Below are 14,768 nucleotides of genomic sequence, written 5' to 3' on the forward strand. Positions count from 1 at the left end.
TTCCAGGCTGGCTCGCACACAGTCATTCCTCAGAGTGTAATCACCTTGCCCTGAAGGCACAAACTCCCACTAGCTAACTGTCAGAGTGAGGAGTGTGTGTGCACGTGTGTGCTAGGGTTAGAATTGCATGTTGCCCAGAGCTTTTGTTCTAGATCATTGACACCGAATGTGTCTGCTGCTTGTGTGAGACAATACGAGTCCAAAACACCCCCTGTGATCGTATATTCCCTAGGATCCTGTGTTAGGCTTGAACCATTGCCATCGCACTGCACACCGCTCTATCCCATCTGGACAAGAGGAATACCTATGTAAGAATGCTGTTCATTGACTATAGCTCAGCCTTCAACACCATAGTACCCTCCAAGCTCGTCATTAAGCTCGGGGCCCTGGGTCTGAACCCTGCCCTGTGGAACTGGGTCCTGGACTTCCTGATGGTACGCCCCCAAGTTAGGAAACAATACCTCCACTTTGCTGATCCTCAACACAGGGGCCTCACAAGGGTGTGTGCTCAGGCCCCTCCTGTACTCCCTGTTCACCCATGACTGTGTGGCCAAGCACGCCTCCAACTCAATCATCAAGTTTGCAGACGACACAATGTTAATAGGCCTGATTACCAACAATGACAAGACAGCCTACAGGGAGGTGAGGGCCCTGGCGGAGTGGTGCCAGCAAAATAACCTCTCCCTTAACGTCAACAAAATGAAGGTGCTAATCGTGGACTTCAGGAAACAGCAGAGGGAGCACGCCCATATCCACATCGACGGGCCGCAGTGGAGAAGGTGAAAAGCTTCAAGTTCTTCGGTGTACACGTCACTGACAATCTGAAATGGTCCACCCACACATGCAGTGTGGGTGAAGAAGGCACAACAGCGCTTCTTCAACCTCAGGAGGGTGAAGAAATTTGGCTTGGCCCCTAAGACCCTCACAAACTTTTACAGATGCACAATTGAGAGCATCCTGTCGGGCTGTATCACCGCCGGGTATGGCAACTGCACCGCGAGCAACCGCAGGGCTCTCCAGAGGGTGGTGCGGTCTACCCAACGCATCACCGGGGGCACACTGCCTGCCCTCCAGGATACCTACAGCACCAGATGTCACAGGAAGGCCAAAAAGATCCTCAAGGACATCAACCACTCGAACCAGGGCCTGTTCACCCCGCTATCATCCAGAAGGCGAGGTCAGTACAGAGAGACTGAAAAACAGCTTCTATCTCAAGGCCATCACTGTTAAATAGCCATCACTAGCCGGGCACCACCCGGTTACTCAACCTTGCACCTTAGCTGCCCTATATACATAGACATGGAATCACGGATCACTTTAATAATGGAACACTAGTCACTTTAATAATGTTTACTTACTGCTTTGATCAGTTCATATGTATATACTGTTTTCCATTCTACTGTATCAATGCCACTCCGACATTGCTCGTCCTAATATTTATATATTTGTTAAATCCATTATTTTACTTTTAGATTTGTGTGCATTGTTGTGAATTGTTAGATACTACTGCACTATTGGAGCTAGGAACACAAGCATTTCGCTACACCCGCAATAACATCTGCTAAATATGTGTATGTGACCAATACAATTTGATTTGATTTGAACCAGCTACCTTGTGATTTACACCAAAAGGTCAAAATCTTTAGTGCCTATAGTGGCAGTTGCATGAATCAGAATCTCAATTGAAACGTATTTTTAGGGGTAGGCGGGATGTCAGTCAACCTACCTAAGTGGTCCCCTGTCATCCTGTACTGGCCCTGGGTGCCAAGCGGCAAAACAAATGTTCTATTTGCCAATTTTTCAATTGCTGACAATTCAGAATCAGTATAAACTGGCACTAGGATTTTATCAGTGGGTCATATGGGCTCATAACATGTATTTCAATGCACTACATTGGCATCATTATTCTGATGCATAATACCCATGGTCTTTAGCCAAGTCTACCTGATTTAGCTCATATTTAGTTTCAGAATGGGTCCTGTACCCCCCCCCCCCCCCTTGGGCGCATCACTCCCACTGAGCGAGCAATGAGCCAAAGAAGGGAAAATGTGTACTATGACAAAATAGGCAGTTTACTATTCACATTCAAAGCAATTGGTTAACATTTTGAAAAGACAAATACCTGGCAGCATCTGCATATACAATAGGGAACCGTTTGAAAGCATGACACTTCAAATGTACAGTACCAGTCAAAAGTTTGGACAGCTTTGCACACTCTTGGTATTCTCTTGATACACACGGGAAACTGTTGAGCATGAAAAACCCAGCAGCATTGCAGTTCTTGACACAAACCGGTGCGCCTGGCACCTACTACCATACCCCGTTCAAATTCCACCCAAAAACTACATTTTGGTATTTGTTTCATTAGTCCATTGTTGATATAGTCCCAAAATGTTTTGCTTGTCAGCAATCAGGTTTTCCAAATGTGTAACTTTCAAAGTACAGAAATCATCCCTGTATGATGCATTTTCCTTTAAATACTTTGTCTTGCCCATTCACCCGCTGAATGGCACACATACACAATCCATGTCTCAATTGTCTCTTGGCTTTAAAATCCTCCTTTAACCTGTCTCCTCTCCTTCATCTCCACTGATTGAAGTGGATTTAACATCAATAAGGGATCATAGCTTTTACCTGGATCGCCTGGTCAGTCTGTCATGGAAAGAGCAGGTGTTCTTAATGTTTACTCTGTGTAAATAATCAGTTAACAAGCCTTGTGGGAGAGAGAGAAGCGGGAGAGGAGGGTTGGCGTGCGTATGAGGACACAGAAGGGTATGACACGGCTGGCTGCACTGAGACAAGACCACCGTGACAGCCAGAAACAACCGTCGTGTCATAAGCTCTGGACAACGCCAAAATGCAACGGGGTGAGCGGATCTCTGTGTTTTACACAATTGTTGGGGTTTACCCTGGGGGTCGGGTGTTAGGCTACACCAATGCCATGATTACTGTATATATGTGACAACCTTTGTATGCTTGCAATGCGCAATGATGGAAAAGTACTGGGTAAATGGAGATGTACTGCTTTAGTTCTCAGACTGAAAACTGCCTGCACCTGCTGATAGTCACACAGGCTCAAGGCCGAGATAGCAGAGTGAGAAACCACAGTCTAGACATGTTTTTCTCATCTTAGATACTTTGTATCTAATCCAATGCAACAATACTAAGATATGATTGATGTTAGGTTGTATAAAGAGTGTGGTCTCCTGTTTCGCCACACAGATCTTTACTATAGACTACTGAGGTGAATCTCTGTCTGCATTTGCATTTTATTACTAAAGAGTTTTATACCAAGGTTCCTGTGTCTGTGTCATCTATCTGGAAGACTGATTGTTAAAGGAAACTTACATCACCCCATGCAAAGGACCACCCAACACAATTATGACTGCTCAAACACACATACAGAAAATACACTACCCACTCCCTCAGAAACAGACCAAGACACAAACGAAATCCAACCCATAACACACACGCACAAACACACTAGCAGGCGACTCAACTGGCAACATATTGCATGACTAAGCTTCTGTCCAGCTTCCAGGCTGTGGGTGGCAGACTGTCTTCCCACCACTGAGGAATAGCAGCATGACCCCCCCATGCTCCCCTGTTACTCTCGCTTCCACTATCACCTGCCACCCTGCATCACTGTCAACCCTGGGCAGTGCCAGTCTCTCCCCGAGGTGCTGAGCAAACCTCTGTATACTCCCCCTCATCTGCTGCTGCAACATCAACACAACAATGCTGTGTGATGTGAAAAAAATCCCAAAACCGCTTCACTTAGTTATTCAGGTTCTACCATGCATGTTATAATTTAAATACATAACATTGCGTTGTTGTTTTTTTACTCAAATTGATTTCCTGAGCTGGATAACTTCCCCCCCCCCAAGTTTCAACAACCCTTACAGTGTACAGTATGTATTAAAATATTGAAGCTAATAAAATGAGGGTCTGTTGGTTGGAGTGTGATGCTTCGAACACCAGGCTCGTGGTTTTGATTCACACTCAGAAATTGATACCAAGTCACAAGTCAGTATGGATCATAATGTATACTAAATGGTCAGCAATGCATTCTGGGGTGGAAGAGTAGTTGAAAGGTGCCGATCACGCTTGCCTCATTATTTCGCAACTGTGTTACGTCACAGGGATGTTGAAGTTTACTGGTCTATACATAGTCATGTGAAACAAACGTTTTATACTGGCAAACTTCAAGCATGACACTAGCACGCAAACTGATGATGCCTGCCACAGTTTCCCCAGTCCTATTACATGTTATGTCTATTTCCAGGTAGATAATGAAGGTCTCAACTTGACCTAAAAAGATAAAACAGAACTCTTTTTTCATTTCTGCAATCCATCATATTCCTCAATCTTGAGGCCTGCGTTGCAATTGAGAATGCAATTTAAAATCACGACAGGGTTCTGTGAAAAGCCAATGCAATGTCCCACAAAAGGACCCGGGACAAAACTGTGTCAATCGCATCTCCAGTAGAAGAAGTAATCCTGTAACCACGGGCACGCGATGAATCACTCAGTTGCCAGCTCAAAATGGATGAAAGCATTTGAAAATCCCCTTTAGATATGTACAATCTTCACAGCACAAAATTAAACAAATCAGCTTATTCATAATAAACCTTAAGCACCATGTGAAATTAGGCACCTGTGTCTTTTCGGGAACTGATTAGAACCGTCACAATGTTCATAAATGCTTCAGTCAAGCAATTATCTGTAATAACTTCATGGTAAATGTAGCTGTGATTGAGTTGTATAGTAAGGACATTAAACAGCATGCTATCTTCTACTGAATTCATCAAGGATTCAGAGACATACTGGCCTGTTAACAATACTTCTCCCTGAAGAAGCAAGGGACACATCTGGCATGGTATTTCTTAATGAAACATCAATTGTGTTGTATTTTTCATAAAGATAATACGGCAGTCAGAGGAGGCTGGTGGGCGGAGATATAATCGTAATGGCTGGAATCGGTGACAAGGTATCAAACATGGTTTTGATGAGGTTCAATTTATTCCATTCCAGCCATTACAATGAGCCCGTCCTCCTATGTCTCCACCTACCAACCTCCTTTGATGACAGTAAAATTTCATGGGTAGGGTTCTTACTCACATCCGATCATCATCATTGCCACAGCGAAGAGTTTTTCTCCGTCGGTGGTGGGGGCGATGTTGCCGAAGCCGATGCTGGTCAGGCTGGTCATGGTGAAGTAGAGGGAAGTGATGTAGACCGAGTCCTTGCTAGGCCCGCCCTCCCACCTCCCGGAGCCACTGGCGTTGAAGCGGTACGGTGTCCCCACCGATTCGCTCAATATGTAGAGCCAGCTGTCCATCCTCACACTGTTGGTGTTCTCGTCGATGACCTCGTAGTCGCCGATGCTATACCAGATGCAGGCCAACCAGTGGGCAGCCAGGCCAAAGACGCACACCAGCAGGACCAGGACAGCGGCCCCGTACTCAATGTAGTGGTCCAGTTTACGGGCCACCCGGCCCAAGCGGAGCAGACGGACCACTTTGAGGGAGCTGAAGAGACTGCTGATGCCCTGATGGGTAGAAAAGAAGAGGGGCATGGTTAGGCTAAGCGAGAGAATTAAAAGTAGAGCTTTACTAACATTCCAATTATCCATTGTTCGTGGTTCTAACTATTTTACTAACTGTTCATTCATTGATTAAAGATAAACTGGAAGGGTCCCAACAGTGAACCCTGTGGAACTCCACTCCCTAAAGCACTGTACAGTATATCCTGCATATGGATTTGGTACCATGGTGCAGTTCCCTGTTGTGTTGATGATAATGAATACAATGCCATTAGCTATAAAATAAAATAATAGCTGGAGGGTATGTTTTACAACATGCTACTTCTACAAAACATAACTTTGCCACAGAAGCTTGATTAGTGAAGAATTCCACACTGCCATGTGACAGAATAACGGTTATTTGGGTCCTGGACCAACCTCTGGAAAGTACAGTATCAGAATTAATTTAGCCCGGGGTTACTTTTGTTTTCATAGATGGACACGGAGCAGGCACCCACAATTATTGAACTTCCGGGTTGGAGCGAGTAGTCGCATTCCGCATTCCGCTTCGCTCCACAGGTAGTATTACCATTTCATTTTCATTTTCATTACAGTACAACGGTTTGATTTGTTTGATCTTAGCTAGCTACATAGCCGTCTTTGTATCAAAGATAATTGTGTAGTTATTGAGGTTCGCTAGCCAGCTATTTTCGTCCTAACGTAACGTAACGTAGTCAACACTGCTAGCTAGCCAGCTAGCCACCGAATAGCAGCACTGTAGAAACGATTACATTACAACGGAACGACTTGATTAGTGTAGTGTTAGCTAGCTACATATTTGTCTTTGCTATCTTTGTATCAAAGATAATTGTGTAGTTATTGAGGTTCGCTAGCCAGCTATTTTCGTCCTAACGTAACGTAACGTAGTCAACACTGCTAGCTAGCCAGCTAGCCACCGAATAGCAGCACTGTAGAAACGATTACATTACAACGGAACGACTTGATTAGTGTAGTGTTAGCTAGCTACATATTTGTCTTTGCTATCTTTGTATCTAAGATAATTGTGTAGTTTTGAGTAATTATCGGTTAGCTAGCCAGCTATTATCGTCCGCCGCGCTGCCGTTCTCCTACCTGGTCAACACTGCTAGCTAACACTGCTAGCTAGCCAACTTCTACCGAATAGCAGCACTGTAGAAACTTACATTACAACGGAACGACTTGATTAGCGTAGTGTTAGCTAGCTACATAGTTGTCTTTGCTGTCCTTGTATCCAAGATAATTGTGTAGTTTAGAGAAATTTTGAGAAATTGTCGAGGTTACCTAGCCAGTTAGAGGTTACCTAGCCAGCTACACTTTCAAACAAAGTCAACAACGCAGCCACTGCTAGCCAGCCTACTTCACCAGCCAGCAGTACTATATCATTTTAGTCAATAAGATTATATATATTTTATTTATTTATTATAATTAATTAATTTATTTTTATTTTTATTTTTTTTGCAACGTAAGCTTAACTTTCTGAACATTCGAGACGTGTAGTCCACTTGTCATTCTAATCTCCTTTGCATTAGCGTAGCCTCTTCTGTAGCCTGTCAACTATGTGTCTGTCTATCCCTCTTCTCTCCTCTCTGCACAGACCATACAAACGCTTCACACCGCGTGGCCGCCGCTACTCTAACCTGGTGGTCCCAGCGCGCACGACCCACGTGGAGTTCCAGGTCTCCGGCAGCCTCTGGAACTGCCGATCTGCGGCCAACAAGACAGAGTTCATCTCAGCCTATGCGTCCCTCCAGTCCCTCGACTTCTTGGCACTGACGGAAACATGGATTACCACTGATAACACTGCTACTCCTACTGCTCTCTCCTCGTCTGCCCACGTGTTCTCGCACACCCCGAGAGCTTCTGGTCAGCGGGGTGGTGGCACTGGGATCCTCATCTCTCCCAAGTGGACATTCTCTCTTTCTCCCCTGACCCATCTGTCTATCGCCTCCTTTGAATTCCATGCTGTCACAGTTACCAGCCCTTTCAAGCTTAACATCCTTATCATTTATCGCCCTCCAGGTTCCCTTGGAGAGTTCATCAATGAGCTTGACGCCCTGATAAGTTCCTTTCCTGAGGATGGCTCACCTCTCACAGTTCTGGGTGACTTTAACCTCCCCACGTCTACCTTTGACTCATTCCTCTCTGCCTCCTTCTTTCCACTCCTCTCCTCTTTTGACCTCACCCTCTCACCTTCCCCCCCTACTCACAAGGCAGGCAATACGCTTGACCTCATCTTTACTAGATGCTGTTCTTCCACTAATCTCATTGCAACTCCCCTCCAAGTCTCCGACCACTACCTTGTATCCTTTTCCCTCTCGCTCTCATCCAACACTTCCCACACTGCCCCTACTCGGATGGTATCGCGCCGTCCCAACCTTCGCTCTCTCTCCCCCGCTACTCTCTCCTCTTCCATCCTATCATCTCTTCCCTCTGCTCAAACCTTCTCCAACCTATCTCCTGATTCTGCCTCCTCAACCCTCCTCTCCTCCCTTTCTGCATCCTTTGACTCTCTATGTCCCCTATCCTCCAGGCCGGCTCAGTCCTCCCCTCCTGCTCCGTGGCTCGATGACTCACTGCGAGCTCACAGATCAGGGCTCCGGGCAGCCGAGCGGAAATGGAGGAAAACTCGCTTCCCTGCGGACCTGGCATCCTTTCACTCCCTCCTCTCTACATTCTCCTCTTCTGTCTCTGCTGCTAAAGCCACTTTCTACCACTCTAAATTCCAAGCATCTGCCTCTAACCCTAGGAAGCTCTTTGCCACCTTCTCCTCCCTCCTGAATCCTCCTCCCCCTCCTCCCCCCTCCTCCCTCTCTGCGGATGACTTCGTCAACCATTTTGAAAAGAAGGTCGACGACATCCGATCCTCGTTTGCTAAGTCAAACGACACCGCTGGTTCTGCTCACACTGCCCTACCCTGTGCTTTGACCTCTTTCTCCCCTCTCTCTCCAGATGAAATCTCGCGTCTTGTGACGGCCGGCCGCCCAACAACCTGCCCGCTTGACCCTATCCCCTCCTCTCTTCTCCAGACCATTTCCGGAGACCTTCTCCCTTACCTCACCTCGCTCATCAACTCATCCTTGACCGCTGGCTATGTCCCTTCCGTCTTCAAGAGAGCGAGAGTTGCACCCCTTCTGAAAAAACCTACACTCGATCCCTCCGATGTCAACAACTACAGACCAGTATCCCTTCTTTCTTTTCTCTCCAAAACTCTTGAACGTGCCGTCCTTGGCCAGCTCTCCTGCTATCTCTCTCAGAATGACCTTCTTGATCCAAATCAGTCAGGTTTCAAGACTAGTCATTCAACTGAGACTGCTCTTCTCTGTGTCACGGAGGCGCTCCGCACTGCTAAAGCTAACTCTCTCTCCTCTGCTCTCATCCTTCTAGACCTATCGGCTGCCTTTGATACTGTGAACCATCAGATCCTCCTCTCCACCCTCTCCGAGCTGGGCATCTCCGGCGTGGCGAGAATCTGTCTCCGCACCACGCGCTCTCACCACTGGTGTCCCCCAGGGCTCTGTTCTAGGCCCTCTCCTATTCTCGCTATACACCAAGTCACTTGGCTCTGTCATATCCTCACATGGTCTCTCCTATCATTGCTATGCAGACGACACACAATTAATCTTCTCCTTTCCCCCCTCTGATAACCAGGTGGCGAATCGCATCTCTGCATGTCTGGCAGACATATCAGTGTGGATGACGGATCACCACCTCAAGCTGAACCTCGGCAAGACGGAGCTGCTCTTCCTCCCGGGGAAGGACTGCCCGTTCCATGATCTCGCCATCACGGTTGACAACTCCATTGTGTCCTCCTCCCAGAGTGCTAAGAACCTTGGCGTGATCCTGGACAACACCCTGTCGTTCTCAACTCACATCAAGGCGGTGACCCGTTCCTGTAGGTTCATGCTCTACAACATTCGCAGAGTACGACCCTGCCTCACACAGGAAGCGGCGCAGGTCCTAATCCAGGCACTTGTCATCTCCCGTCTGGATTACTGCAACTCGCTGTTGGCTGGGCTCCCTGCCTGTGCTATTAAACCCCTACAACTCATCCAGAACGCCGCAGCCCGTCTGGTGTTCAACCTTCCCAAGTTCTCTCACGTCACCCCGCTCCTCCGCTCTCTCCACTGGCTTCCAGTTGAAGCTCGCATCCGCTACAAGACCATGGTGCTTGCCTACTTCTTCCTCCCGGGGAAGGACTGCCCGTTCCATGATCTCGCCATCACGTAAGGGAACGGCACCTCCGTACCTTCAGGCTCTGATCAGGCCCTACACCCAAACAAGGGCACTGCGTTCATCCACCTCTGGCCTGCTCGCCTCCCTACCTCTGAGGAAGTACAGTTCCCGCTCAGCCCAGTCAAAACTGTTCGCTGCTCTGGCACCCCAATGGTGGAACAAACTCCCTCACGACGCCAGGTCAGCGGAGTCAATCACCACCTTCCGGAGACACCTGAAACCCCACCTCTTTAAGGAATACCTAGGATAGGATAAAGTAATCCTTCTAACCCCCCCCTCCCCCTTAAAAGAGTTAGATGCACTATTGTAAAGTGGTTGTTCCACTGGATATCATAAGGTGAATGCACCAATTTGTAAGTCGCTCTGGATAAGAGCGTCTGCTAAATGACTTAAATGTAAATGTAATTAATGTTCCAGGATCTTACTCCGATAATGGTATGTGAATGAGTACTAGGGAGGACAGGTTTCTGAACCATTTGGAGATTTAATTCCAGAATTTGAATGAGTCCCTCGTATGTGGCTTTATCAAAAATATCATTACCCTCTTTTGCATGCTCAATTTGAATCAAGCTCTTGGTGTCTTCAAACGTCAAAATGTGATGTGATGTGAAATCAACTGCTCATCGAATCTAGATTCCCTAAAACATTTAAGACTTCGTGTGGCATACTGTACAGAGAGGCTGAGATGCAAAATGCATGGGCCTGGCGCTTCCCGAAAGGGTGAATCTACATTTAGTACTTAAGGCAAATATAACGCAGTGCGGTTTATGTAAGCTCACTAGCCTCTGCTCACGTTTGCCTCCATGACGTGTGCGAACCTACTGCATCAAGCAATTTTCAGCTCACCAGGGACACATTCATAATGCAATTACGTTCAACTACAATAAACACATCTCCTCAATGAAAGGGAGAGAGGAAGCTCTGCTTCGTTCTAAGCCGAGAAAAAACAAAAAGCTCAAATGTGTCCCTGTGGCAACTTGAATGTCTCCCTACAATTGTCATTGAATACAAACAAGGTCACTGTGCTGAAAGCCTTCCCTTCAGAGGAGCAGAATGGTTGCTAGCTGCACAGTGCTTGTATTTGAGGCACAGCACCGAATGAAAAGGAAGGATGACTGGCGTTGACACATGCAGCGAAGGCACATGCAGCGCCCACAGGCTTTGTGGGAGCTCACTGTGGGGGTGCTATAATCTTTCGGCACACCACCCTTCGCACAACAACAGGCAGACAACACAACAGTACATAACACTGGAGATGTGGAGAGGAAAGATGGTGGTTTCTGCACTTTTGTTTTGGTTCTAAGTTACAATGCCCAAAGTTTAAGGACAAAAACAGTGTTGTGACTTGTTAATTAAGCTATAATTGGCTAACTATGTTTGTTGTTTGACCCTTTGAAGCACTTTTTTATTCATTATTTAAATGTAATATTGACCTTTATCTGTGCCTTCTGTAGTACAGAGTCATTTTTATGCTGATAATACTGTACTTGGGCTTAGGCTAGAATGATATCACTTGCAGCATCTATTGATTACTTTAAGGTTATCAAGACTAGCGCGTGAATCAAGACGATCTGGACCATCCTACAAAGGCCTCTGTGCCAAGTTTGCTTCCAGTGAGTTTTACTACAGAATGTCTCGAAGAGGCATCGGAAAAAGGTGCTGTTTTACCAGCCTCCGATTCCTGTGTTCTTTTTAATATGTTAGAGGGATCTTCTCTGACTTTTTAGCCTCTATTCACAGTATTTTCCAGCAACCCTGTTGTCCGATGGTGTTTGAATCTTTGACTGTCTGGCAACTATAAGTCAACCATTAGGCAACTGCGGGGGATGACATTTCTACTGCTGAGAAGTTGTATTAGAATAACATTCAGAAAGCGGTGTCATCCACATCATTGTTTTGAACCAAAACAATGCACATTTCTTGTGTTATTCAGTCATATCTATTTTCTGTTTTCAATTTGATATGACTCAGCTGGCTGTGGGTAGGACTGTATTGTAGAGTGAATAATGGTGAACACAGAGGTTAAAGGTATACTCGGCAATATGACATCATACACAGTGGGGCGACTTCCTGTTTACAGAGATTAACAACAGGATTAAAAGTAATAGTACGTTTTTACAGTACCCAAAACCAGTCTGGGATTTCAACTGACACTGGGTAAAAAAAAAGCCTCGGCAAAAAGAACTGTCAAAAATCTGTGATCTGTGATTATTTGAATCCAGTCCCTATAGTCAAGAAGCCATTTCTAAAGAATCTGGTAGTATGACAGAGCATTTAGTCCCATTATCGCTAGAAAGCTTGGCCGAAAACGCCAGCAGTCCCTATGGATGGACGTGAAATCCCTAGAGACACTTCAAATCACAAATAATTCAAACTGACTCAAAGTGACTATGTGAGTTTTCCTCAGTGCAGATGAAGATTCCCAGCGCTGAAGCGACTCTTGAAGTCTAACAAATAATTTCTAACAATTTCGCAACATATACCCAATACACACAAATCTAAGTAAAGGAACGATGAATTAAGAACATATAAATATATGACGAGCAATGTCAGAGCGGCATAGACTAAGATACAGTAGAATAGAATACAGTATATACATATGTATTACGCTACAACGATGTGGTGAGCTTTCCAGATCCATAAAACAATGTGTGTGTCTGTCTGTGTGTCTGTCTGTGTGTGTGTGTGTCTTCATCCATATCCATCCATCCACAAACACACAGACCCCAGTTAACAAACAAACCACTGACCTCGTCAACGTTCTCGAAGGCATTGATGACGTCGTACGGCAGGCAGGAGAGCAGGTCGATGACGAACCACGTCTTGACGTAGTTCATCCGGATCAGTTTGGGGTCCGAGATGACCTCTCCGGCTGGCCCCACAAATGTGGTATGGAAGTTGAGCACGATGTCCACCAGAAAGATGACATCCACGATGCTGTCCACCACCAGCCAGGTGACATTGTTCTGCTTGGTCTGGAGGATTAGAGTAGAGAATCTTTATTAGTTAAGTAGTAGAGTAGAGAATCTTTATTACTTAAGTAGTAGAGTAGAGAATCTTTATTACTTAAGTAGTAGAGTAGAGAATCTTTATTACTTAAGTAGTAGAGTAGAGAATCCCTGAGTGGCAATTTACAGCTGGTACATAGTCAATAAAAGTACACACAAACAGAGTAAAAATAAAAAATAAACAGTTTGCTAAGGTTCGGTTTGGAGTTTAGAGTAAGGGTTAAGGTTAGGGTACGGGTTAGGGTACGGGTTAAGGTTAAGGTTAGGGTAAGGGTTAAGGTTAGGGTAAGGGTTAAGGTTAGTGAGTAGTTGAATAGAGTTTAGACCTTGAATGAGACGTTGTAGGGCACCATGATGGCTGTGTAGAAGGTCAGGATGAGGATGACCCAGTCCCAGGTGGTCTTGAAGGCGCAGTAGTGGAGAATGATGTGGGGAGGAGTTTTAGGCGTCTCCTGCTTGTACTGCGGGAGGATGTCTGAGCCCAGCTGGAGGACCTAAGTTTGGTTAAGAAACGGTTGGTAACGAGTCATGAATGAGTCAGTGTTTTGGCAGCTAGCTACCTTTAATTAGCCTGGTGGAACCAGCCTGATCGCTGCGTAGAATAGTGACCGCGATCAGACTGGTTCGACAAGGCTAACACTGAATTGGACCAGTGTGCAATTTGATTCTCCTGCTATTCACCATTCCAGGTGTGCTTTTTTACCTAGTGTACACAAAAATATGCCAACATTTTAGTTTGTTATGACAGTGTCTCTTATTGTATGAGAGCGATAACTTTGACATAACACTCATAATAGAAAATACTAAGTCATGGCAATATAATGACCACATTCTGTAGTCTTTTGGACCACACAAAGACAGTTCAGTGTTGCCTTGATTTCATCTCTCGGTATCTCTTGGATAGTGTGACATAACTCTCTATCCCAATCAATATAACATACAAAATAAGAGTGGACTTCCTCTCTCCCTCATATATTTTTTTAAATAAATTGATGGAACTTTCCAGGATCAACAAATAAACAAACGGTAGCCATTTTGTTTTACCTAAGCTAGCAATCACATCTCCCCATTAGTAAACAGAGCACCTTATCTGACCATCTAAAAACACAATTAGCTTTTCCACCATTTTTCAAGAAACAGGATGTTGCTAGAAGATGGTGGTGGTAAGACATCTTGGACTAGTCCCAGAAGATGTCAGAGGAGATATCTACCCAAAGAGTCTAGACTTTATTTCTAGCCATGCGATTTTCAGAGGACTAAGGACTATTCAATCAAACCTGCATTGCAGTATGGTATATACACTGTAGGTAGTAGCATAGACGGCTCCCTTATTCAGAGTAAAAAAAGTGTACAGTGATAATCAAGTCCGTAAACAAGTCAAACATTGCTGAGGCAGATTTAATTGAATCCTACTCTTGTCGACATCTCGGTCCTTTTATGCACTGATTATAAGTCACTCTGGATGAGAGAGTCTGCTAAATGAGTAATGTAAATGTACATTTAGGTTACACAACTCCACAGCAAAGGTAATAGGACAGGGTTCCCCAATGGGCGGCCCACGGGACAAATTCTTTGTCAAATACTATATCTGTTTCGGCTTCTTGCGGTCAATTTGCAGTGTACAGATTATTTATAATTATGTTCCTGCTCCCCGACCATGCGCTCAAGCCCACAGATGAATGTAATTGGGGACTTCTGCCATAAGGGTTTATGGTCAGGACTATATATAGAGTGATCCTTCATATTAGAGTCGTGTCTGTCTGCAGAGTTACAGTTGCCCAGGTGGCCAAGGGCTTGCGGTCTACTGCTTTGGGAACAGAAAGACACACTTCATTTAGCTCAGAAGTAGCGAGTGAGTTTGGGGACAGGATTAGGCATTTCATCTGAAGCTAAACAGAAGCGGGCTTGGAAATACGAGATGGTTGCTCCTTCCAGAAACACTTAGGCGGATGAGTGCTTATCAA

General features: G+C 45.4%; 1 protein-coding gene across 1 annotated transcript in view; it reads right to left on the reverse strand.

Annotated features, from left to right (window-relative positions):
• The window catches only part of LOC139543952 (voltage-gated delayed rectifier potassium channel KCNH1-like), a 70,934-nt gene that overhangs the window by 50,572 nt on the left and 5,594 nt on the right, over positions 1 to 14,768 (reverse strand). The window contains exons 6-8 of the mRNA XM_071350551.1: positions 13,131 to 13,298; positions 12,547 to 12,771; positions 5,122 to 5,551 (exon numbers count right to left, since the gene is read on the reverse strand). Coding sequence (XP_071206652.1) covers positions 5,122 to 5,551; positions 12,547 to 12,771; positions 13,131 to 13,298 — 823 coding nt within the window. The remainder of the gene's footprint in view (positions 1 to 5,121; positions 5,552 to 12,546; positions 12,772 to 13,130; positions 13,299 to 14,768) is intronic.

Source organism: Salvelinus alpinus, chromosome 2, assembly GCF_045679555.1.
Source record: "Salvelinus alpinus chromosome 2, SLU_Salpinus.1, whole genome shotgun sequence".
NCBI lineage: Eukaryota > Metazoa > Chordata > Actinopteri > Salmoniformes > Salmonidae > Salvelinus > Salvelinus alpinus.